Genomic DNA, 24,075 nt, shown 5'->3' on the forward strand with positions numbered 1-24,075 from the left:
CTTTGGATTTTTTCCAGTTCTGGAATCCAGTAATCCTGGTGAGGGTCCCATATGCTGGAACCATACTCTAGTTGAGGTCTTACCAGAGACTTATATGCCTTCTCCTTGACATCCTTTCTACAACCCCTAAATACCCTCATAACCATGTGCAGGTACTGTACCCTTTATTTAGAATACCATTTATGTGATTATCTCAATTACGATCTTTCCTTATATTAACACCTAGGTACTTACAATAATGCCCAAAAGGAACCTTCACCCCATCAACGCAGTAATTAAAACTGAGAGGACTTTTCCTATTTGTGAAACTCACAACCTGACTTTTAACCCCGTTTGTCATCATGCCATTGCCTACTGTTCATTTCACAACATTATCGAGGTCATTTTGCAGTTGCTCACAATCTTGTAACTTATTTATTACTCTGTACAGAATAACATAATCTACAAAAAGCCTTATCTCTGATTCCACTTCTTTACACATATCATTCATATATATAAGAAAGCATAAAGGTGAGCCGCACCCCCTCCCTTACCAACAATCTACATCACCATATAGTATGACTCTCATGGTCACAAACACGTCGGGAGATTCAAGGCGTGGCCCGCGACTAGGAAAGGCGAAAGACACACCCCTGAACTGGAAACGACCCTCATTTCATTGCAGAACAGGAACGAGACTAGGGCTACTAGCAATAAAATTCAAACTAAATTTAAATGAGGGTTTATTGATATAATAAAATTCAAAAAGAAACAAGAAATGAAGCCAGCAATTAAAAGAAAGGATACGTACATGTACAGAGTTCATCCAATAGGAGTCCTAACATTAATGCCTGAGCACAGCTTTTCAAACACCAAGCTTAAATTATTCATACGACGGGCTCACCATCTCACTTGCAATCTCGCTACATAATGTGGTAATGTGAATACAATCCACACGGATCAACTCGGTCATTCTTTCTGCGAGATTAATAAATTTTTTACATACGTGTCTATTTAACTTCCACATCGTCTCAACAATTACCACAGATCAAGGTTCCCACTTAGCAAGGAGAAGAAAAAAAACCCAGAGAAGGTAAAATAAAATGTGAAAGATCACAACATAGCACAGAGAGAAACATCTCTGGACCAAAGAAACAATATTCAAACCCAAAGAGAATCACAGGCAAGCGCATAGCCTGAATATAAGAAAACAAACATGGCGGCCTCATAGGCAAGCAGATGACCATGACAGAGACCAAGGCCAAATAAATATCACCGTACTGGCAACAAGCATGAGGCTCAGAAAGAAAGTCAAAAATATAAATTGAGCTGACCGATACGTCATCCTTTCTCTCCTTCCACTCACCAAAACACACCCAAACATTCAGACATTGCCAGTATCGGCAAACAATACGAGCAGTTGCTCCAGTTAATAAGTTGAAGATCAACTCATATAGTATAACTCTCATGGTCACAAACAAAGGTTTCACATATGTCAGAGATAGCGTGCATGGTGCAGACAATTAGCAGTAGGATAATAGGCACCCAGGTCACTCAGTGGTCATGCATAAACCCATCAGCTTACGCACTTCATATGACACGAATGGATCTCCGCGTTGACATGCAGGGCGTACATTCATTCGATGGCAAAATACTTTAGAATGTAATGCACGTAAATAAAATCAATCGGAGACCCAGCTATGAACACATCAAAATCACGTCAGCAACAGACACACAGCCCATTCTCACTGTAGAGCAGAAGGATGCATATCAATTGGCCATCATTAAAAGAGGCAAATGGCAAAACAGAACCGTAGAAATAATATTAATACAAGGATTACCATTCCTGTAATATCAATAATCAAAGTAACAAGAAGGATGGTAGTATGGGTCAAGTTTAAATCTATTAAAAAACCATTTATGCCATAAGAACGCCACTCCGATCTGCGTGGGATCCATGTTTATATTCCACACACATAACAAAGCAAAGATTCGCTCCAAAGAGATAAAACAACAGTCTCGCCAAAAGAATGATCTTCCGTGCTCATGTCCGAGGGAGCTGCCCTCTCTGGAACAATCACGGAAACACTTAACTCAATCGAGCCGAGGCCGATACAAGCCCTTTGCAATATGGGAAACATCATTTTTATGAACATGCCATATTAGCATGGCTCAAAGGTCCAATAATACTGCCTTGAGGAATTCCCCTCTTAATTATTACAGGGTCAGATAAAGCTTCACCCACTCTAATTCTCAGAGTTCTGTTTTCTAGAAATATAGCCACCCATTCGGTCACTCTTTTTTCTAGAATGGAAGATAGGAAAACTTAAAAGGGTCCACCTTTTCAATACAAAAATGTTATAGTTTATTTATAACATATATTTGCACTTGGAACTAGTTTCGACGCTGTTTGGCATCATCTTCATCTTCTTTTTTCTAGTCGAACTGCACTCATTTTTGCCAGTAGTCTCCCATGATCTATCCTATCAAATGACTTAGATAGGTCAATCGCGATACAGTCCATTTGACCTCCTGAATCCAGAATATCTGCTATATCTTGCTGGAATCCTACAAGTTGAGCTTCAATGGAATAACATTTCCTAAACCTGAATTGCCTTCTATCCAACCAGTTATTCATTTTTCAAATATGTCTAACATAATCAGAAAGAATGCTTTCCCAAAGCTTACATGCAACGCATGTCAAGCTGACTGGCCTGTAATTTTCAGCTTTATGCACCCTTTCCTTTATTCACAGGGGCTACTATAGCAACTCTCCATTCATTTGGCAAAGTTCCTTCATGCAAACAATAATCAAATAAGTACTTCAGATATGGGACTATATCCCAACCCAGTCTTTAGTATATCCCCAGAAATCTTATCAATTCCAGCCTCTTTTCTAGTTTTCAACTTTTGTATCTTACTGTAAATATCATTGCTGTCATAGGTAAATTTTAATAATTCTTTAATATTAGTCACCTCCTCTATCTAAACATCATCCTTGTAACCAACAAACTTTACATACTGCTCACCGAATACTTCTGCCTTTTGAAGATCCTTGCAATGATTCCTGGAATTTCCTTCTTGGAAGCTGTTTCTGCCTTAAAGTACTCTCCCATTTTTCACTAAAATTTGTACGACTGCCCATTATGCTTGCCTTATTTCCTTGCTAGATTCAATTTCCTAGTAAGTTCCTTCAATTTCTCCTTACTTCAACAGCCATTTCTAACTCTATTTCTTTCCAGCCTGCACCTCCTTCTTAGTCTCTTTGGTTCTCTGTTATACTTTATCTAGTCAATCCTTTCCAAACCTATTTTCACATTCCTCAACAATTGCTTTAAACCCATCCCAGAGCCTGTGTACATTTTTATTTACCGTTTTCCACCGATCATAGTTACTTTTTAAGAGCTCTCTCATGCCTGTTTTTTCAGCCACATGGTACTGCCTAATAGTCCTAATTTTAATAACCTTCCTTTCTTCCACATTTAGTTTTAACTATGACGAAAACAGCTTCATGATCTCTAATACCATATATTACCTCGGTTTCTCTATAGAGCTCATCTGGTTTTATTAGCACCACATCCAGAATATTCTTCCCTCTAGTCGGTTACACAACCAGACGAGTTGGCTGTGCGGTTATGTGCACGCAGCTGTGAGCTCGCATCCAGGAGATAGTGGGATCGAGCCCCACTGTCGGCCGCCCCGAGTATGGTTTTCAGTGGTTTCCCATGTTCACACCAGGCAAATACTGGGGCTGTATGTTAATTAAGGCCACGGCTGCTCCCTTCCCATTCTTAGGCCTTCTCTATCCCATCGTCACCGTAAGACCTATATGTGTCGGTGTGACATGAAACAAATAGTAAAGTTGGTTCCATCACTTTCTGAATCAGCTGCCTTTCCCATATTAACTTATTTGCCATTTGTTGGTCATGCTTCCTGTCGTTTGCATTACCTTCCCAATTGACATTCGGTAACTTGAGATCACCCACTACTATCACGTTCCTTTCCATATCGTTTCCCACATAGCTGATTATCTTATCAAATAATTCTGAATCAGTGTCAGCGCTACCCTTTCCCAGTCTGTACACTCCAAACACATCAAGTTGCCTATTATCTTTAGAGATGAGCCTTACACCTAGAATTTCATGTTTTCCATCTGTAACTTTTTTGTAGCTTACAAATTCTTCTTTTACCGGAATGAATACTCCCCTTCCTGCCATTCCTATCCTATCTCTACGATACACACTCCAGTTCCGTGAGAATATTTCTGCATCCAATATATCATTTTTCAGCCATGTTTCAACTCCTATTACAATATCTGGTAAGTATATACCTATTATGGTACTTAATTCTATTCCTGTCTTTACGTCTCGTAGCAGATTACAATGCTCATTGTTGCTGTCTAATAATTTTAAAATGGAAGAACCCACGTCCTTTAGGAACTGTTTGAGAATGCACTAAACATAAAATATACACATTATTTACATAAACTTTTCCATCACTTCTTGCAAGAAATTTTTATCTTCAGTGTTAAAATTTGAATGACATTTCTTGAAAATATGACATGCCAGCCATAGCGTCTCATAACAGATTACAATGCTCATTGTTGCTGTCTAATATATTAAAAATTGAAGAACCCATATCCTTTATGAATTGTTTGAGAATACACTAAAGACAAAATATACACACTATTTACATAAAATTGTTCATCACTTCTTGAAAAAAAGTTTTTATTCAATATTCAATGCTAAAATTTGAATGACTTTTCTTGAAAATTTGTCATTCAGTGCTAGTAGCTGGTAGCTTTATTGTACTGACTGAGGGAGATTTGAATTCTGGCCTCAGAATAGGAAAATGGGACCAAATCCACATCAGAATATTTGAAAGCTTTAATTCATAAGGAAATTCCTTTCAAAAAATATACTATTTCTGGTAGAAGGAATTTAGTGCTTCTGAGGTAGCCTGTCATATGGCAAAGATCTGCACTGCATGACCACCATATTGGTAGCTTAATTCCTATGAATATTCTTTTTAAAAAGACAAGGTCTAGAAAAAGAGAGATATATAAAATTAATGGAAATTTAAGGAATGAGTGTCCGTCACGAATGAGTGATGTAAAAGCTTACCATCAAAGTTGGTGAAACTCCCTATAGCTGGTTCACATCTGAGCCTCGCTTTGACTTGCTTCTCACCACACTACTCCGCTTGTTATAATTATGTTTCCTCTTGCCCGGCGGAACTTGGCTAGGAGCGGCAGTGGGGGGAAGCAGTGCTATTAGTAGGGGAAGGGGAAATAGCTTGCCTATATGTAGAACGGGAGGGTGCGATGTTTGTTTTAGAGAAGGCAACTTCAAATGATTAATTTTTCGTGATAATAAAAGCAATGGTATCTGTTCATATAACGGTTTTTTGTTCTCTTGTATGTCATTCAAATGTTTGTTTGTGTTAATACTCTGGTCCAAACCTATATAAATATTTTCATAATTGCTCATCAGGTTCCCTTTGCTCACTTTTTTAAAATGGTCTCAAGTCTCTATTTATGTCAGTATACTGGTGACCAGTGTCTCCCATATGGACACTCATAGCAGAATACTTCTTATGTCTATTGGCATTGACGTGTTTGAAATATCTAGTTTGAAAACTCCTACCTGTTTGCCCCACACACGTGACAAAACATTGATCGCACTTAAGTTTATAGATTCCTGAATCTAAGTAATTCTCTTTATTGTAATTTACACTATTATGGTTGTAAAATATATGACCATTATTGTTCTTTGTTAAAAATGAGACTTGATAGTCGTGTTTCTTAAATAATTTTGTGATTAGGAAAATCCCTGGGTTCGTAAATGTAAAAGTTGTGTACTTTGAACTCTTACATAAAATCAGCTTCATGGTCCGTATCGCACTTTAACAGGTTCACAACTAAGAATTTTTATTTTCCACCTTGTCGATACATTAATTGCTTAAGGCAACTTATTGGTTAAAAGTGGTACATGATTCATATATTATTAACATCTTCAGCCACATAACACTGTTTAAATGAAAAATTCATATATTGACAAAGTATCAGTGCTTGAGAGGAAGTGTCCTTAAAATTAACACAAGAAGATTAAATGACAACATTAAAAACAAAGTACTCAAGAGAAAATATATAAATTCTTTCTACAATTGAAAGCAGTTGTCAAGGAAACACTTGTACAATAGTCCATAGAGAATATGTCCTAATGAATATTCTTTTCTTAAAAAGTTCATGAAAAAAAAGAGAGAGAAAAAAGCTAATTTATAAATTAAAAATTATACATTTATAAGTAATTTTTGAAATTAAGAAATCTAGATTTCATAATGTGGCTCCTATTACTATTGCAGATGAAAATATCACTAATTCCTAGTTGTCAATTCTTTTTAAACCTGCTTTCCTCTGGAACAGTATCTCCTGTCTTTTTTGCAGTCTTGTGTCTAGTGTAGTAGTGATGCATTCTTTCTTGTTCACGTACTTGAGGAGGTGGAGGAGCGGGGGATATTGGTGTGTAATCAACTTCCTTCTTGTTACCTTTAGCTTCAAAGGAGGAGGAATAAGTCATAGGGCTATATGGAGGTGGAGAGGTTCCAATTCTTTTCTCGTGATTTTTTTCAAGCACTTTTAATTACACCAGAATTTGATCATGTAACGGGTTCTTATATTCTATAGCCTCATTAAGGTTAACATTTTTCTTTACAAGTTGTCTAGATGAATGTGCAGATCTTCATATGTGTTCATTAAGCTGCCCTTTTTTAATTTTTTTTTTTTTTTAATGATGGTCAGGTCTTGTTCTATGTTGGTAAATTTATGACCTGTGGTAGTCATGTGTGGTCCCATAGCTGAAAATCTTCTACGTTTTTCAGCTTTGAGTGCAAGAATACGTACATAGGACAATCTGGCCGCAATTTTAAAGTAAGATATTTAGAACATATGAATGCTTCTGTATGTAATGTAATCCCTTTTCTCTTTCCATATGAGATAAAGATAAATTGAAGGCTCGATAAACCATACTGCCCTCTTATGTCTCCCAGGGTGTAGAGAATCATTTTTAATGGTCACCGGAGTAAATGTATACTTTCTACATACTTTATAAGAGAACTTACCGGGTTTCCTCTTAACGGTCACATCCAAGAAATTTAAAGCATTGTCCTTCTCATTTTCAAGTGTAAATTTTATTCTTTCATCTAATGAATTTAAAAATTGTAATATATTTTTACTATTGTTATAACATTTTTTATTTCTAAGGTATCGTCCATGAATCCTGTCCAAAAATCCAAACCTTGAATATGTCATATTTATCGTCTTCTGAATTTCGTCTTCATCGAGGATGAACGTAGAATTTTTCAACAATGATTTTAAACTTTTTTTATATTCGGTGTGGGGTCCTTATTAACTCTGGAAAATGACACATCAGAAAAAACTTTTCTGTCTTTTCAATGTAATCTTTTCTATCCATTATGACCGTACAATTACGTTTATCTGTCTTATTCACGATAACATCATTGTCTTTTATTTTACTCCTAAGATCCTTGTTACATTTTACCTTGTCTAATGGAATATTGGTTTTAAGCTAACTAACCAAGGGAGTCTTTTCTTTATTTCGTTCCTAAGATCATCTTGAGAGTCCACAGGAAGTGTTTGGATATTAGACTCTGCTTCAGCGATAGTTGTAATATCATCATCTCTGTTAAAACTTGCCAATTAAATTTAGGTCCTCTATTAAGAGTGTTTCCTCCCAATGGTATCATCACCTTGACAAAGGCAAAGTACATTTTGCCGGGTGTTTTGGAGGCTTGCATGTTCAGTTTATCCTTAGAGCTATGCCAGCGGGAGCGTATGCTCCTGGTAGGGCCACCCAAGTCAGACATGTCTAAGGTGATGATCTAGACTAAGAGTGATACCCTGGTCCTCCAGGTTGGGGGTTGGTGCGTGAGGCCAACAACTCCACCACCACAAAACTACATATTGTTCAGAAACCAAATCGAGATAACCGTACGATCCCAAACTAACGACGACTAAAGCGCGCTAAATGGCAATGATATGGATATATTGGAACATGGAATGTAAGGAGTATCTTTCAGGCTGGGGCTAGTAGAAAATTGGAGGAGGAATTACTTAAATATCAGATAGATGTGGCAGCATTACAGGAGATAAGATGGAAGACAATCGAGGTGGCAGATCTACAGCACTACATTTTGTTGAATAGTGGGGAGGAAGAAAATAGAATAGGAACAGGGTTTATGGTCAAGAAATCGGTCAGTCATAATATGATTGAATATGAAGCAATAAGCCCCAGACTATGCCGGTTAAGATTGAAAGGGAGATTTGCCAACATATCACTAAGTAGTGTCCATGCCCCAACAGAAGATGCCAAAAAGGAAGAGAAAGAATAGTTCTAGGAAAAAATGGAGCAAGTTGCCCAAGTATTATGTTAAAGTTGTCCTAGGGGATTACAATGCCAAAGTAGGCAAAGAGAAAGAAAACCACCCAGTGTCAGGATATCACAGTCAACACCAAGAATCCAATGAGAACGAATGGAAATTGATTGATTTTGCCTTTAGCAAGGAGCTGGTGATTAAGAGCACAGGTTTTCCCCATAAAGAGATCCATAAAGAGACATGGATATCATCGGATGATCTGACAAAGAACCAGATAGACCCTGTGCTGATTGATGCGCAACATGCCTCCAATATAATGGATGTGAGAAGCATGCGTCGTGCAGACAGTGATTCATATCACAAAATGGTGAGGATCAAGTTCCAAGAAAGACTGGCAATTAAACCCAAGGACAAAGCTGAGCAGAGCAAGGTCTATAATGTAGGACTGTTAAGGGATGAGAAGAAGGAGGAAGAGTATAGAGACCTGCTGCAAAAAAAACTACAGATGGGCAGAAACGGGGATGTGGACATCAATACAATGTGGGAAGAAACCAAGCTAGCAATAAATATAAGAGCGCAGGAAGTACTTGAGAGAGAAGGAAACAGAATAGAAATAAATGGTATGACAAAGAAGTGGGTTAGGCTCTGGAAGAGAGAAATCTGGTCTGACAAAGAATGCTACAGAAACCCACTCAAAATAATATGGCAGTTTTTAAAGAGAAATGAGAATAGCAAAGACATTGATAAGGAACAAGAAAAGAATGAAAGAAAGGGAGAGAGTGGAAGAAATGCAGAAGAATTTTGAAAACAAACAAGGTAGAAAATTTTTCCAAGGGATTAGGCAAGTAAAGAAGGGATATCAACCTAGAGTGAATATGCTTAAGTATGAGACTGATAGACTGATTGTTGGGAAGAATACATTCTGGAAAAATGAAGAAAGAGAAGGATCAGGTGGTATGGAAACTTCAGAGAGAGATGAGGAGGGGGAATGTAGAAATGAATGTGAGGGGGAAGAGAGGAATGATGAGAATGGAGATGAGGATGAAGACGATACGGGATCACCATCGATTGAAGAAATAAGAGAAATTATAAAACAATTGAAGAACAGTAAAGCCCTAGGGAATGGCAGAAATGGTAAAACATGGAAGGGAAGTGTTGGTGAGGAGAATACATGAGATAATTAAAAAGGTATTGGAAACAGGTAAAATGCTGGAGGACTGCACACTAGCAAATATATGCCTTATACATATGAAGGGGTCACGCATGCAATGCAAGAATTATCGAGGTATATCCTCACTGAGTATAGTGTACAAAATTCTCTCTACAGTCACAACAAAGTGAGTTAGTAGTAGAGCAGAAAGAATTATAGGGGAGTACCAAGCTGGTTTCAGACCTGGAAGATCGACGACGGACCATATTTTAATCATGAGAGTGACTCTGGAAAAGACATACGAATACAACTGTGCCACTTAGTGGTCTTAATATTTTATTCCTCAAATGGTCTTGTTATTCTATTCCCTGATATTGATATCATATGTCTGTTATCTGAATATGGTAACTGTTCTCTTACTTGACAGCTACTTCCTCCTGGTTATGACAAATGATGTCTCATGCCATTATGAATTTCCAAAGCATTTCTTTCTATCCTAACTTTGCTCTGTATGGTCTCTATGAGAAAAGAATGGAAGCCTGGTTAAAAAGATGGAGAGGCAGAGCTATGAAATGTGTTTCATATCATTTAAATGGTACTTTAAAAAGATTTATACTTTTCCATAGGTGGCTCTCTGCTTTGAGTCAACATACAGGATCTGTTAATATGTGTGAATTCTTATTCCAGGTATTTAAGTTTTTTATTACTTCCCTTGGCTTGCCACAGCTATGCTAGGCTAGTTTTCCTTGTGATCCCAGTTATGTTCTTTGTTCTTCATTCTTATTGTGGAGGATTCATTTTCACTTTTCTCTTTACTTTATAATTTACTTGATATATATACTGTACGCACACCTTTCAGCGATACATGGACACCCTAGTGCTGAATAGGTCGACCTCGGTCATCTTCGAGATTCGTATTGGCAAGCTTTGAAACACAAACTATGAATCACTTATGCATCGCTGTGTGACATCTGGCGTACACTTTATGTACTAGTACTGTTGTTGTTTACACAGCAAAGCCAAACTATAGAATTCATACTGGGAACAAGATTCGCATCGAGAAATGTTATATAATGTTATACAAAGTGTGTATGACACAGTTGTTGGCTTAAGATAATAAAGGTTTAGAAAATTCATATCGATCGATCATATTATCGATTCAATTCAGATTTCATTTTCATTCAGTTGGCAGTATTACCGGGACCGTGAGAGGTCCCTCCTTACTCCACCCCCCGTACAAAGAAATATCGCTAAAAGGTGCGCGGACTATATTTGTTCCTACGTAGGGACAAAAACAAAAAAAAGGTAACAATGATCCGTTTTGATAGAGGTGTGTGTGTGTGATGTTTACTTATGAAGATTTATAATTTGAGACCTGTTTCTTTCTCTGCTACTGCGATGTCTTACTTGAGCTCATGTTGAGATGTATATTTAAAACACTAGTTCCATACAATTCATGTTCGTTACCAGGGGCGATATGAATATGTTCACAGCATATTTGTGGTTTGATTATTGTAATGACTAGGTGAGCCTTGCCCTGTATTGCGGCCACCCTGATTATTTGATCTGGACTCCCAGATCGAGCTCATGAGCCTTTAATGCACTTTTTTCATGCTACTGCAGTTTTTATTGCAGTTTGTCTTGATTCTGCATTTTATATTGCCTTGCACATCTGGTCTCTACGTGTTCATGTGTGGATGCGTTGTATGAATGTCGGGTCTATGTTTTTTGTATTTTTTGGTTGTTTTTTTTTTTTTATGGTACCTTATGGATGTTACCTTCAGTTTTACTGTTATGGTTGTTTATTTGATTACCTTGTCTCAGCTCCTGGCTGGTTTGACCATTTTATTTTTATATTTCAGGATCTTATTCTATGTCTTACAGATCATCTTTGACTATGTTTATTTCACTTCTGTAGATATGGCAACGCCCCCTTTTCTTCTTCCCTATAACCTCTTTGTGTTCTGTGATTATTCTTTTTGGCTGAAGTGCTTCTATGTAATTTTAAATTCTGAGAGAGGCTACTCTTTGGAGATTGTTGATGTCTTGGAGATTGAAGTTTGGCCTCCTTTTGTTCTGGAGCGGTTGCAATTACTTTTCGGGTTTAAATGCCGATATATATATATATAATTAATCATATATTCTTTGATTGAGGTTCCACTTTCACGAAAGAAATGTTTTGTGACAAATTCAGAGTACCATTGGTTGGTATTGTCTGAATCTATTGATATTATCCTTCCCTATATACGTACAAAAATGAGATAAGTGTAGAAGTTGATGAGATTATTTCTGAGGAATTAAAAGATTTCTATGCATTTTAAAAGAAAATAGCCTCCAAAAATATGTATGTGAGTAACATTTTCCTTATGTATCCTTTTGTTTGTTACGTGCTTATCTCATATCTACTTCAGCCAATTTTATGATAATAAACCCTAATCTACTTTAACTTATTTCTGTCTTGGGTTCTTGCCTTTTATGCTTTATTCATTTATGTAAGAGGCCCATTTCAGTTCCTGGCTTTCTTTCGCCATTTTCGACCAGTCCACAATTAATGACCACGTTAGCAAAGGGTAGTGGGTGGAGTTGGTAAGCAGAGCATGGTTTGGTCGAAATGTTTCACCAAAAGGCCGAATTTTGGAATTTGAAATCTCTGGCGAAGAAAAGGGTCTTTCTGTTATTGAGTTTCTCGAAAAAGTAGAAAATGTTGCTACATGCACCTTATGATCTTTAGATTTGTTGTACCATACTTCCTGTGTGTTGCCACACTCATTCAAACTGTAAATCATGGAGAAAGAAAGTGAAACTGTCCCAAATACTCCTCCCAGGGTTGAATTACATGAGAGTAATGCTATGTCCAACGATTGTACTTCTTGTCAATTGTGTACAAACCGCAGTGATGATGATAGTAGGATTATCTATGAAGATAATGCACTTGTCCCTAATCCAGATAATAAGATATTGGACCAGATTTCCCATTCGGTCGCGACTAATTCATCCCGTTTGAATTCTGCCCTTGACGTTGTACGTAAGTGAAATTTGAAACCTCTGGCGAAGAAAAGGGTCTTTCTGTTATTGAGTTTCTGGAAAAAGTAGATGTTACTGCATGCACCTCATTGTCTTTAGATTTGTTTTTACTGGTTATTCCCGGTATGCTGAAAGGTTGTGCCAGCAAGTGGTTTTGATTGAGCAAACATAAAATTCAGTGTTGGTCTGATTTTGCCAAGGAACTAAAAGTAAGATTCTGCTTGTCCGATATGGACTTTATACTCAAGCAGGAAATTCTTAGAAGGACTCAAGGCCAAGAAGAGTCCATCGATGATTATGCCACGAGTAGACTGACCTTGTTCAATCGCCTCGATATCAGGATACATGAGTCCGAAATTTTTGACACATTCTACCAGAATCTAGCCCCTCAAAACAAATTATTTATCAAACGTTCTGAAGTAAACTGTGCTGATAACATTATAAGTCTCGGCCGTGAATTTGAATCAGCATTACAATTAAACAATTTGTACCAACCCCCACCTCCTCCCAATGAATGTTCCTTTCCTGATATGGCTTGCCGCATTTGTCCCAAACTGTCTCTTTCGCTAGATCGCCCACCCGTGGTCAGTATCCTAGAAGACCAGTTCACTATTTAGAATTGCCCCATTCCTCTGATTGTGTAGCTGGCGCCCTTCAAAGTCATGATGTGTCTTGTCATAAGGCAACAACTTCTATAAAGTGTTGGAATTACGGAAAAGAGGGACATATTTCTAGAAATTGTAGATCTAAGTCTTCTGTAATGTGTTATCAGTGTAGTCTAAAAGGTGTGCACCATAACATCTGTCCAAGATGCAACGAAAATCGGGAAAACTAGTTTCGCACCAACGTGGTGGCCCATCGTTGGTGCCTGGTTGTAACTCAAATCACAAAATTGGGCCAAAGTTTCTTGTGGTTTACATGTCATGTATGCCTTTTTAGATACTGGATCATGTAGCTCTTTTGTCGACCCGTTTTTTGTTGAGGGAATGGTATTAAAAGATCTCCGTAATTATTCTTGCCCTGAAACTTACGTGTCTGCCAATGGTCATCATGCGCTTCTGGTAACACGTATCAGAACTCATTTAAGGATTCACAATTTCTCTTGGGACTGGAACTTTAATCTCGTTCCAGGCTTGACCGTTCCACTCATCTTAGGCTCCTATTTCATGTTAGCCACTGGGTTGTCTATTGACTTCATTAGTCGATCCAACTCCACCTAGATATAAGGCCTGAGCACAAAACCAAGATGGCTGACAATAGAGGCAATTATCATAATGTCACTGTGGCAACTTAACATATGTTTTAATTGATCTGGCTACTTACCAGTCAAAATAATGACCCCAAAACCTCATTCTTCCATATACAAGTAACTTACGCCTTCAAAAACCTATTTCTGAAAAAAAAAAAGAAAAAAAAAAAAGAAATCATTGATAGTTGATACACAAGCTTTCTAAATAATGCTGAAACTCAAGTGAGGTTAAGGAATTAAGGGAATGGCAGAATACTGAAATTCATAATAAATGTTTTATTTCGTCCCCCATCCTTAAAAAAAAAAAAAAAAAAAAAAAAAAAAAAAAAAAAAAAAAAAAAAAAAAATTGAAACCAACACCACCCTTATTTACATAAATGCAGATTTGCATGAAATTCAGTTCTATTGACAAATCACACATTTCTTCCTTGTCAATACATTCTTTGACATAGAGCTTTTTTTCTTACAATAATTATTCAAAAGAATGTTTGTTGAAGTCCATACCAGTTTTCTACAAACACATTCTTACACATATCTGGCTCGTACAGAAGTTCTTTATCATGAATAACTTTCATTGTAGTCTCACATGCAACCTCCCCATGATCATTTACTAAAAGAAATTCTGTTTTAAAATCCGTACATAATTTTGTTACCACTAGATAATTATGTACCGGTATTACCGGTATTACATTGATAACAAACATTTCAGGGAACAAAAGCCTACCCCTACTCTTATTTCTAATTAGATTATATGCCTCATCATCATCATCAAGGAAGTCCTTAGTAACAAGAATTCCTTTACAGTGTTCACATTTCAAATATTTTGAGACACTATAGCAACAATATCCTGCTAAATAGACTAAAATTGCCATGTCAATGTTACAGTTTTCAATATCCTGTAAACTTACATGTACATCTATGCTCTTACATAATGAATTATCAAAATCAAAAAAGGCAGAGGATTCAGGAGGCAGCTAAGTGAACTCATCTACTTCAATCTCCCCAAATGCTTTGATCTTATCTTTAGAGTCAGAGATGACAGTAACCTTAACTTCTTTTCAACTTCAAACAACTGCCTCACAGATATATTATACTGCCCTCCTGCAAGCTGCCTATATTTCCCAAACCTGTCTTCTAATATGTCTGTTTGCAATTTTCCTAATAGGACATATGAAAATGAAAAATTAAGTTTTGACAAACAATATTCTATCAACATCAACAATCCTTCAGTTGTCAGTATCAAAGCAGCCATTGTCTCAGATGATAATGAACCCTTTACACCTAGATCTCTCCACTTTACTAGCCATTGTAGGAATTTTTCAAATATTGAAGCCCTTCCCCTGAATGTGAAGAGAGTGGAGACATTAAGCTGTTGTTAAGCCTTATCCCTTTACCTGGTGTTTTGACATTGACAACAGCCCACCAATCTATTATTATTCTGACATATGAGGCTGTTTCTTTATAATATGGTAACTTACACTTTTCAACTAACACTTTCATCCCTTCTATAACGTTGTCATTGAAAACTTGTAGAGCTAATTTTACATTCTGCCTTTCAAATGATGAAGGACTTAATGCTTTGAGAGACAGACCATAACCATATTTTATGAACTTTTCATGTTCAAGATCATATAATTTCTTAATTGTCAGAAAAGAAGCACACTGCACTGCACTGTTATCTTCAAAATCAGTGAACTTCATGCACATATCCTCATCCTTTCGATTTAACCAGTTATTGCAAATACATTTGAGCAAGTGAACCCTATCAAACACAAAGAAAAGTGGTCTGCTCTCATCTGCAGGATTCAGATAAACACATTTCAATTCATTTTCAGGTGAAAATATTTGCATGCATTTACACAACTCTTATTTCTAACAACACAAACAACTTTAAACCCTGTTTCCTCTAATCCTACAATGACTTTTCATAGTACACCATGCAAATATTCTCCAGTAATCGATTTTACGGGTAATATGTGAGCTACTTCCTTAAAATCAGACAGCAAACTTGAAACCATAAAACAATAAGCACCTGTTGCTAACTGCTCATCATTGAATGCTTTTCCAACAACATTACCACATTTATAGTCCATTAATGGTTTAACATGAATTTCATTATCATAAGCACAATGAACTTATCACTATCATTGCCAGAAAATTTGTCCCTTATGTATCAGGAAATTGTTATCATGCTGTTCTATTCTAGGATCTGATTTAAAGAAGAAGAAAGCCTCCTGATGGTACATGGATGAGGCAGATATAGTAAATTGAGATGTCTGAGGTATGCATAGCAATGGGGTGAAATGGACTGCAATATTGAAGATAAAATCAGAAAGGAAGGACTATAACTCCTCCTCTCGTGTGACCAAAGTGCAATCTGTTCAATTATGAATTCAAATGGTCCATTTAGTCTTGGTTCTAACATGCTGACTTGTTTCGAAAGGTATGCTGCTAAACCTTAAATGTCATTAGTGATGTTTGCACTGTGAACCTCAGAACTTAACATGTCAACTTTTTCAAGAAGCACTGAAATTTCATCCAGGTCCTTTACAGACTGTGGAAAATGAAAGTTACCAATACTGTCTAATTTGATGTTCTTTTAGTATAAACTTACTTTAACTCCAAAGTTTCATTGATAACTATAGAACTAATTATTTCAGGTTCAGGGTTCAACTCAGTTTTAACTATTACTATATTTACACCTTTGTGAAATATGTCCCATGATTCACCTACGTAAAGATTATTTAACTTGTCTTTCAGATCAGTGAAATTAGAAAATGTTATTCATTTCTTGTGTAAATTATATTCTAGTTCACTCTCCTCGATTGCTGCCTGGATATTTTCATTTTCTCTTCTTCTCTTCTCTTCTCTTCAAGACCTTTTTGATACGTTTTTGAATTACTCAAATACGCTGGTCAATTTGGTAAAAGTGAAGGAACAGTGCTGGGGATAAGTTGTGGAACCTTCAGTGGTAGAGTTATAAACTGTCCATCCTCACAGTGAAACTCTGTATGTTTCCTTATTTCGGACAGATTAAAATGTAATTCACAAACCTGCAATTACAGACAATAAATTAACCTAACCTGAATGCATTTCACCATACATGTTGGACGTTAGATCCCGTCTAACCTAACAGCCATTTTTTTTAGATATCTTAATAAAAATGCATAACCTAGTATCTAGTTATAATACTTACCACTGAATACTTCGTTGGAACGAAATTCTCGGCGCTTTATTGCACATATCCATTTCTTTTTTAGATCTTCATCTTTTGGAAATCTAAAAATCTGTACTTTGCTATTAGCACTGTAGTTTCCCCTACAATTAGGCACACAACATTTGTAGACCATCATTGTATTTTGTAAGACAGAATTAACGATCACTTTCACAAAGCATTGCCTCAAAAGTCCGCCATTTTCCTTTTAATCTCGACACCATGCACAGGCCTTATATCTAGGTGGTGTTAGTCGATCCTTCGCTTTCCGTTTCAAATCCAATGAAAATTTCCCTTTTGAATATCCTTTCAAAAAAATGCCATTGTGTGTCCTAGCAGAGGTGTAGCCCCCTTGTCAATCAATGTGATTTGTCTGAAAGTCAAGCTCTCATACTGAATAATCTTGTTGGAGAATTTCTTTAGATACTTACAGCAACTCTTGGGTGCGCTAAAGAATTCTCCTATTGTATTGAACTGAAAGATCGCATGCCTGTCAGACAGCCTCCCTTCAGTTGCTCTCTTCCCAAACTCATCGCCACGAGAAAGTGTACACAAGTATGAAGGATAAGTTCTCCACCTAATCAATACGGACATGAAGCTAATAGATTATAGTATATGAGAAAGTGCGTTAACGAATTGTTAGAAAAGGGTGTGATTAGCCCATCTACGTCACCCTTTAGCAGCTCCACCTTTCTAATTCCTAAGAAAGATGGTCAAGCTCGTCTTGTGGTTGATTACAGATCTCTAAACCGCCATATTATATTTGACAGCTTCCCTCTCCCCACTATTGAGTCCGCCCTGCAGTCCTTTGGAAAGGCAAAATTTTATTCCGTTTTCGACTTCAACTCTGCTTATTTTCAAATTCCCCTTGATCCTGTTTACCGGGAATTCACTGCTTTTGCTACCCCTTTTGGCTTATATAATTTTAATAAAGTGCATCCTTGATTCGGTCTTTGGGGATCTTAAATTCACCTGTCTGTTTTCATACCTAGACAACGTCGTTTTGTTCTCTGACACCTTCGAAGAACACGTAGCCCATCTTCGTGAGTTCCTCTCTAGACTAAAGAAACATGGGTTCACTATCAACCCTGACAAAGTGTCCCTGTGTGCCAGGCGAATCAGATTAGGGCATGTCATCTCCAGCTCTGGCATCTCAGTAAATCCAGAGAGAGTAAAGAGTATCCGTGAGTTTCCCAGACCTAATAATCTCTGTGGTGTCCACAGGTTCCTTGGCATGGTTGGGTTTTATAGTAGATTCATACCCAATATCTCTGATATTTCAGCTCCATTGAATTCTTTAAAGAAGAAAAACATCGTTTCCATTGGGGTGAGGCTCAAGAACAGGCCTTTTGCAAACTTAAAGATGCTTTTTGTCAAGCTCCCGTGCTACACAGTCCTGATTTGAATTGCAATTTTGTTCTTCAGTGCGATGCCAGTGACATTGCTGTTTCAGCAGTGCTGAACTAGAGATTAGAGAATGACACTTTGGCTCCTATTGCATATTTTAGCAAGATGTTGCACAGATCTGAAATCAATTACTCCGCTTATGAGAAAGAATGTCTAGCCGTTGTCCTCGGTGTTGAGAAATTTCATTCTTATTCAAAGATATAAATTTCATTTTGTTTCCGTATTGAACTGAGATCACAGAGACAAGTTTTAGTAAGGTTCAACCTTTCCAATACAAATTACAAGTTGTATAAGATGTTATCTATAACATTTATTCAATAGTGGTGCTGGTTTCGACATATACATATGAGATATACAAATGCATAGTTCCACAATCTCCATTACACGAGCAATGTGTTATCAACTAAATTTCTGTTCTTACTTGGATGACATTTAAATAACAAGTGGTTTTAATGAATTGACAGACAATCACTAAAAGATTTTAAATGCAACTGTAAAATGATGTGTGATGATTTGAGCATTTGCATGTAAACAGATCAGCAAGATCAGATTATTATGTATTTGCTATGAATATATCACTTTAATTTTAACACACAGTAACAAAAAAACTTTTAAAGACTTTCACATGTTCAGAGTGTAAAAAGAAAATAGATCAAAAAAGGTTTCCATGACCACAGTCCTGAAATAGTGTTTGGTGACAATGGACTTAGCATCGCAGTCTAGATAAGTACGTAAGGTTCTCATTATATTAATACTTGTAAATTTATTTTTTGTCATTACTGGTTCATGTTATCACTAAACTCTCTATCATTGGCAAGTTTATCCAATGTAAACAATGCTGTACATATATAAGCATGTTTTAATGATTTGATAGAATCTGAGGATGTTCTTGTAGAACAAAACATGTCATTCTTTTTATACAATTGTGTATTTTTACAGGTATGTTTATAGTGTTATAATTTATATTGTATTGCTGTGTGTTTAACAGACTGAAAAGTTTTTGTTACATTTAACTAAGCAACACTGAAAAATATGGCTTTATTCTTAACAAAAAGTTTAGTCAAGTTAAAGATACTGATTTCAGTTATCATGTCTGAACTGTTTGTAGATCTGCCATAGATTCCATTCTGGTGTACGGAAACGCATTATCTCTATCGATAAGCATGAGAGTGTGGCAGTCAAGTAAAGAACAAATGGTGATTTGTGCGTAATTGGGAATACTTCAGAGATACTATTCCAGTGGAGAACCTGTCCAGACCTGCCACCATGGAGTGCCTAGATCAAGCTCACAAAAGGCTCAGGGATGCCTAGGTGTCTCAGAATTTTTCACATAGCAAATCTTGGGGTAGAATCAAAGGCTTTTTCTAGGTCATTAAATACTATAAAGAGAACTTTTTGTTGATTTTTACATTTCTCTTGGTTGTCTTGCACAGAAGATCATGTCAGTTATGCCCCTGTAGATTTTGATACCATGTTGAGACTTACAAATGATCCTTTCAGAGATAACTGGGAGGTGATTGAGAAGAATTCCTATAAGAATGTTGCCTGCTTTGGATAACAGTGTAATGTGATTGTTGCCACAAATATGATCACCTTTCTTGAAAGGTACACATGAAAATCCACACTGCCTGTTTCCAGTCATTTGACCGGGTCAGGAATGAAATGAATGAAGCCCTCACTAGCGACGTGGACGGGAATTATGCCAGCTGCCGAAGACTGTTGCACTCCTCTGGGGCAATGATTAATGAATGTCAGATGAAATGAAATGATACTGGAATGTGTTGCTGGAATGGAAGATGGCAGGGAAAACCGAAGTACCTGGAAAAATACCTGTCCTTCATCCACTTTGTCCAGCACAAATCTCACTTGGAGTGACCGGGAAATACACAGTAGTCAAACCAGAATACTTATATACGAGTGAATATCTAGTACTGAATTACAAGCTGAATAAATTAGAAGTACTGGAAAGAAAAAATATACAGAAAATACTCAGTCCACTAAGAACTACAGAACTCTGGAAATCAAGAAGTAATGATGAAATATACCGAAACATAGAAAACATAACAGATTCAATGTGAAAGAGGCGATTAATATTTTTTTTGACATTTATGCAGAATGGATGACAACAGGTTAACCAAACAGATTTTCAAATATCTTTGGAACAAGAAGTCAACAACCACCTGGATTTATGAAGTCAAGAGAGATTTGGAAAGAAACAAGATAAGGAAAGAAGCAGCAACAGAGAGAGGGAGAATTTTAGGAAGAAACTGTTAAAAATGGAAGGATTCCAAGGTTGGGAGGGAAAGAAAACCTCGAAATGGACTGAGGAGAGGAAAAGGAGACAGAGTGAGCAGATGAAGGAGTATTGGAGGGACAAGAAGGAACAACAAAGGATGAAGCATTGAAATTGTAACATGGTCCCTACAAGACCCTAATGGAGAAAGAAAGAATAATAATAATGTTATTTTGCTTTACATTCCACTAACTACTTTTACAGTTTTCAGAGGCGCAAGGTGCTGGAATTCTGTCCCGCAAAAGTTATTTTACGTGCCTGTAAATCTACTGACACAAGGCTGACGTATTTGAGCACCTCATATACCACCAGACTAAGCCAGTTGGGGTCAGAAGACCAGCACCCAATCATCTGAGCTGCTCAGACTGGCAGTAAATAATTTTACATGGCTATAATTGGACAAAATGACAGGTCAGGACAAGAACAAACATGAGTGTTTCCATGTTTCTTGTTTGTCCTTGTCTCCTCTTTCTGTTCCTCCCCCTTGTGATACTGACCTGTCTTTGTGTTTGTCCTATTATGTGTTCCTACGTACTTTCTTTTCTATCTACATAAAATTTCATTTATAACTTGTTTGTTCCTTCCCATTACTTACTTTCTTGAAGATAGTTATTATAACGGCATTTTAAGGTCATGATATATTTCTTGTGCTTCTCAAATCATCATATTGTCTTTAGGGGTAAATCTCTACTTTGGATAAGCTCCAGAGGGATGTTATCTGGCCCAGAAACCTATCTGGGGTTCATTCTGTTGAGAGCCTCACTGTATTTTCAAAATGGTTGTAGGATTGTCATCCGTAGTTACTGGGATTATCGTGCCACATGACAAAGAAAGTCCTCAGCATTGGATTGGTGAAGCTTAAAAGCATAATGAGTTGGTCCTTCTTATACCATAGTATTTTCCAACCGTCTATAAGGATAGTAATGTTTTTCAGAAATTCTGATTAAAAGAGAGCTGGTCCATATAGCTCTTTTAAGCCTCCTTAGGCTCTACAAGTATATTAATAAACCTGAAATACTTGGTTTCTGAAATATACAGTAGTAGTATTTTATGGTAGATGTTAACCTTACATTTTTTCTTTTCCTAAAATGTTCACTTTGTAAGATAGGAACCTTTGTATCAAATGACAAATTACTGCAGATGCTAGTTCTTTTCTTACAGCTTGTGCTGTTATCTGTAGTATGGTAAATGTTAACCTTACATTTTTTCTTTTCCTAAAATGTTCACTTTGTAAGATAGGGACCTTTGTATCAAATGACAAATTACTGCAAAAGCTAGTTCTTTTCTTACAGCTTGTGCTGTTATCTGTAGTAAACAATTGGCAGTTAGGCTATAATGTTATTTCTGTTTCAGTGCCCAAGTAAGTTCTTAAATATTCTATTACAGGTAGAGTGTATAGCATTCCGTCGCCTTTGGATCTAGATCGAGTCAAAGTAGTAGATGTTGCTTGTGGCTTTGAACACTGTGTCTTATTGGATGAAGCAGGTGTTGTATACACTTGGGGATCAGGCACGTAAGTCTCAAGATTGCTCTTATCCTTCAGGCCTTTAATGTGTAAGTTTTTATGTCCTATACACTTTCATGGCTTACCTGAGGAGGAGACTAAGAAACGTAGATTTATTAGGCCATGGTGGCTTGAATATGTTAGAAAGAAGTAAGGCTACCACCCCACTGCTAGATTGCTGTGACATATCCAAGTTTTAAGGATAAGGGAACCAAACTTCCCATTTACTTGAGAATTTCTATTATCATATCAGATGTAAGGCTTTTCAGGCGTTTGCTCTATTAACCAGCGTTTTGTCTTAGGTCTGACACTAGACTCATCAGAGTGGGATCACCACCACTCCAAAAAGTACCATATTTCCCCAAATCCAAGACGACAGATTTTCTCAGAATTTCATGTGAAAAATTAAGAGTCATCTTGCATTTGCGACTTAACAGTAATGAATACCACTGGCAGTTACCACGGTAACCATGCTGCTTTCCTTCACCCCCTCCGCGCTCGCGGGGGTATGCCCAAACAAAACTCATTGACTTTCAACGTCTGCGTCTTTATTAAGCCTATACATCACTAGCTCCGGCAACCAGTTGTACAGTACCTTCATGTAACATCACTGGTTCTCAGAAAATACAGTAGAACCTCGATAATTCGAAATCGGTTAATTCAAAATCCCACGTAATTCGAAGAAGCTCTCGTTCCCGGAAACATGAGATACCGTTTTGCATGTTATTTAAATTGTTTAATTCGAAATACGGATAATTCGTAATTCGAAGTACAATGTCGGCCCCATTACCGAAATTCAGACTTTTAATTCGAAACTGCCTTTACATTTTAAAACAATAGTATGTTAAGAGTAATTTCAACTCGAAATTTATCCGCGTCATAATAGAATGCGTGTTCTGGAACGTGGAGGGGTACGGTAGCTTTCCGCACTTGCTCACTTCGGTGGGTCTACAGGGCGCTTCATGATTGCCAAGTTGAATGAAATCGGAATTCTTTTGTATTCAACCTTTTCAGGAACGCCGTAATATCACGCAACAGGCAGTGTGCGGGAAAACAGAATGCGCGTACACTGGCGATGCCGACAGTTGACGAAAAAGCGTGGCTCATAATAAATTCGTAGGCACCGAACAATACTGTCATTGCCGATGAAACTGCATTGCTTTATTTTAATGCGAGCCCAAACGGTCTTATGGTTTTAAAGGAGAAAGTGCCAGCCGGTGAATCGTACAAGGGTCGAGGATGGGGGTCATTGTAGTGCGTTGCAATTGCAATGCACATGGAAGCGAGAAACTTTATCCCCTCGTCATAGAAAAGTTCGATAAGCTACGTTTTAAGGGCGTCGGGCACTTTCCATCCCAGTACAAAGCATCTAAAAATGCAAACAGTACAGATATCCAAAAAATAATGCATTTGCACAGGGGAACCAGCATAATTTATCCTCGTCTTTGAATTGTGTGATTTTTTTCTTTCGTTGCGTTGAGGTTATGTTCGTCAGTGATTTATCCAAGTGCATTATTTGAACATTGTAAATGCACCTTGTTGGATACATTTCGGAAATAGTTTTTCTATGGCATTGGAAAGGTTTAAACTGTGAATCGAGGTGATTGCATGTATTAATGGGTCTTAGAATACTTTGTGACGCGGCAAGTGTTTACATTTCTGAAGTACGAAAGAAGTGCCATGGCGGGAAATCGTACAAGGATAGAGTCATAGGAAAGTTTGATTTTAAGGGCATCGGGTACTTTCTGTGTAAATACAAGGCATCTAAAGTGCATACAGTATAGTACTCCAATGAATAAAGCACTTGCACATGGGAGCCAGCATAGATTTCTCCTCGTCTTTGAATCGTGCTTTTTTTTCT

The 24,075-nt window shown here is 37.1% G+C and overlaps 1 protein-coding gene across 1 annotated transcript in view; it reads left to right on the plus strand.

Annotated features, from left to right (window-relative positions):
* The window catches only part of LOC136877716 (uncharacterized), a 70,555-nt gene that overhangs the window by 35,243 nt on the left and 11,237 nt on the right, over positions 1–24,075 (plus strand). The window contains exon 5 of the mRNA XM_067151927.2: positions 22,097–22,223. Within this exon, the coding sequence (XP_067008028.2) occupies positions 22,097–22,223 (127 nt within the window). The remainder of the gene's footprint in view (positions 1–22,096; positions 22,224–24,075) is intronic.

The sequence above is a fragment of the Anabrus simplex genome, chromosome 7 (assembly GCF_040414725.1).
Source record: "Anabrus simplex isolate iqAnaSimp1 chromosome 7, ASM4041472v1, whole genome shotgun sequence".
In the NCBI taxonomy this organism is placed as follows: Eukaryota; Metazoa; Arthropoda; class Insecta; order Orthoptera; family Tettigoniidae; genus Anabrus; species Anabrus simplex.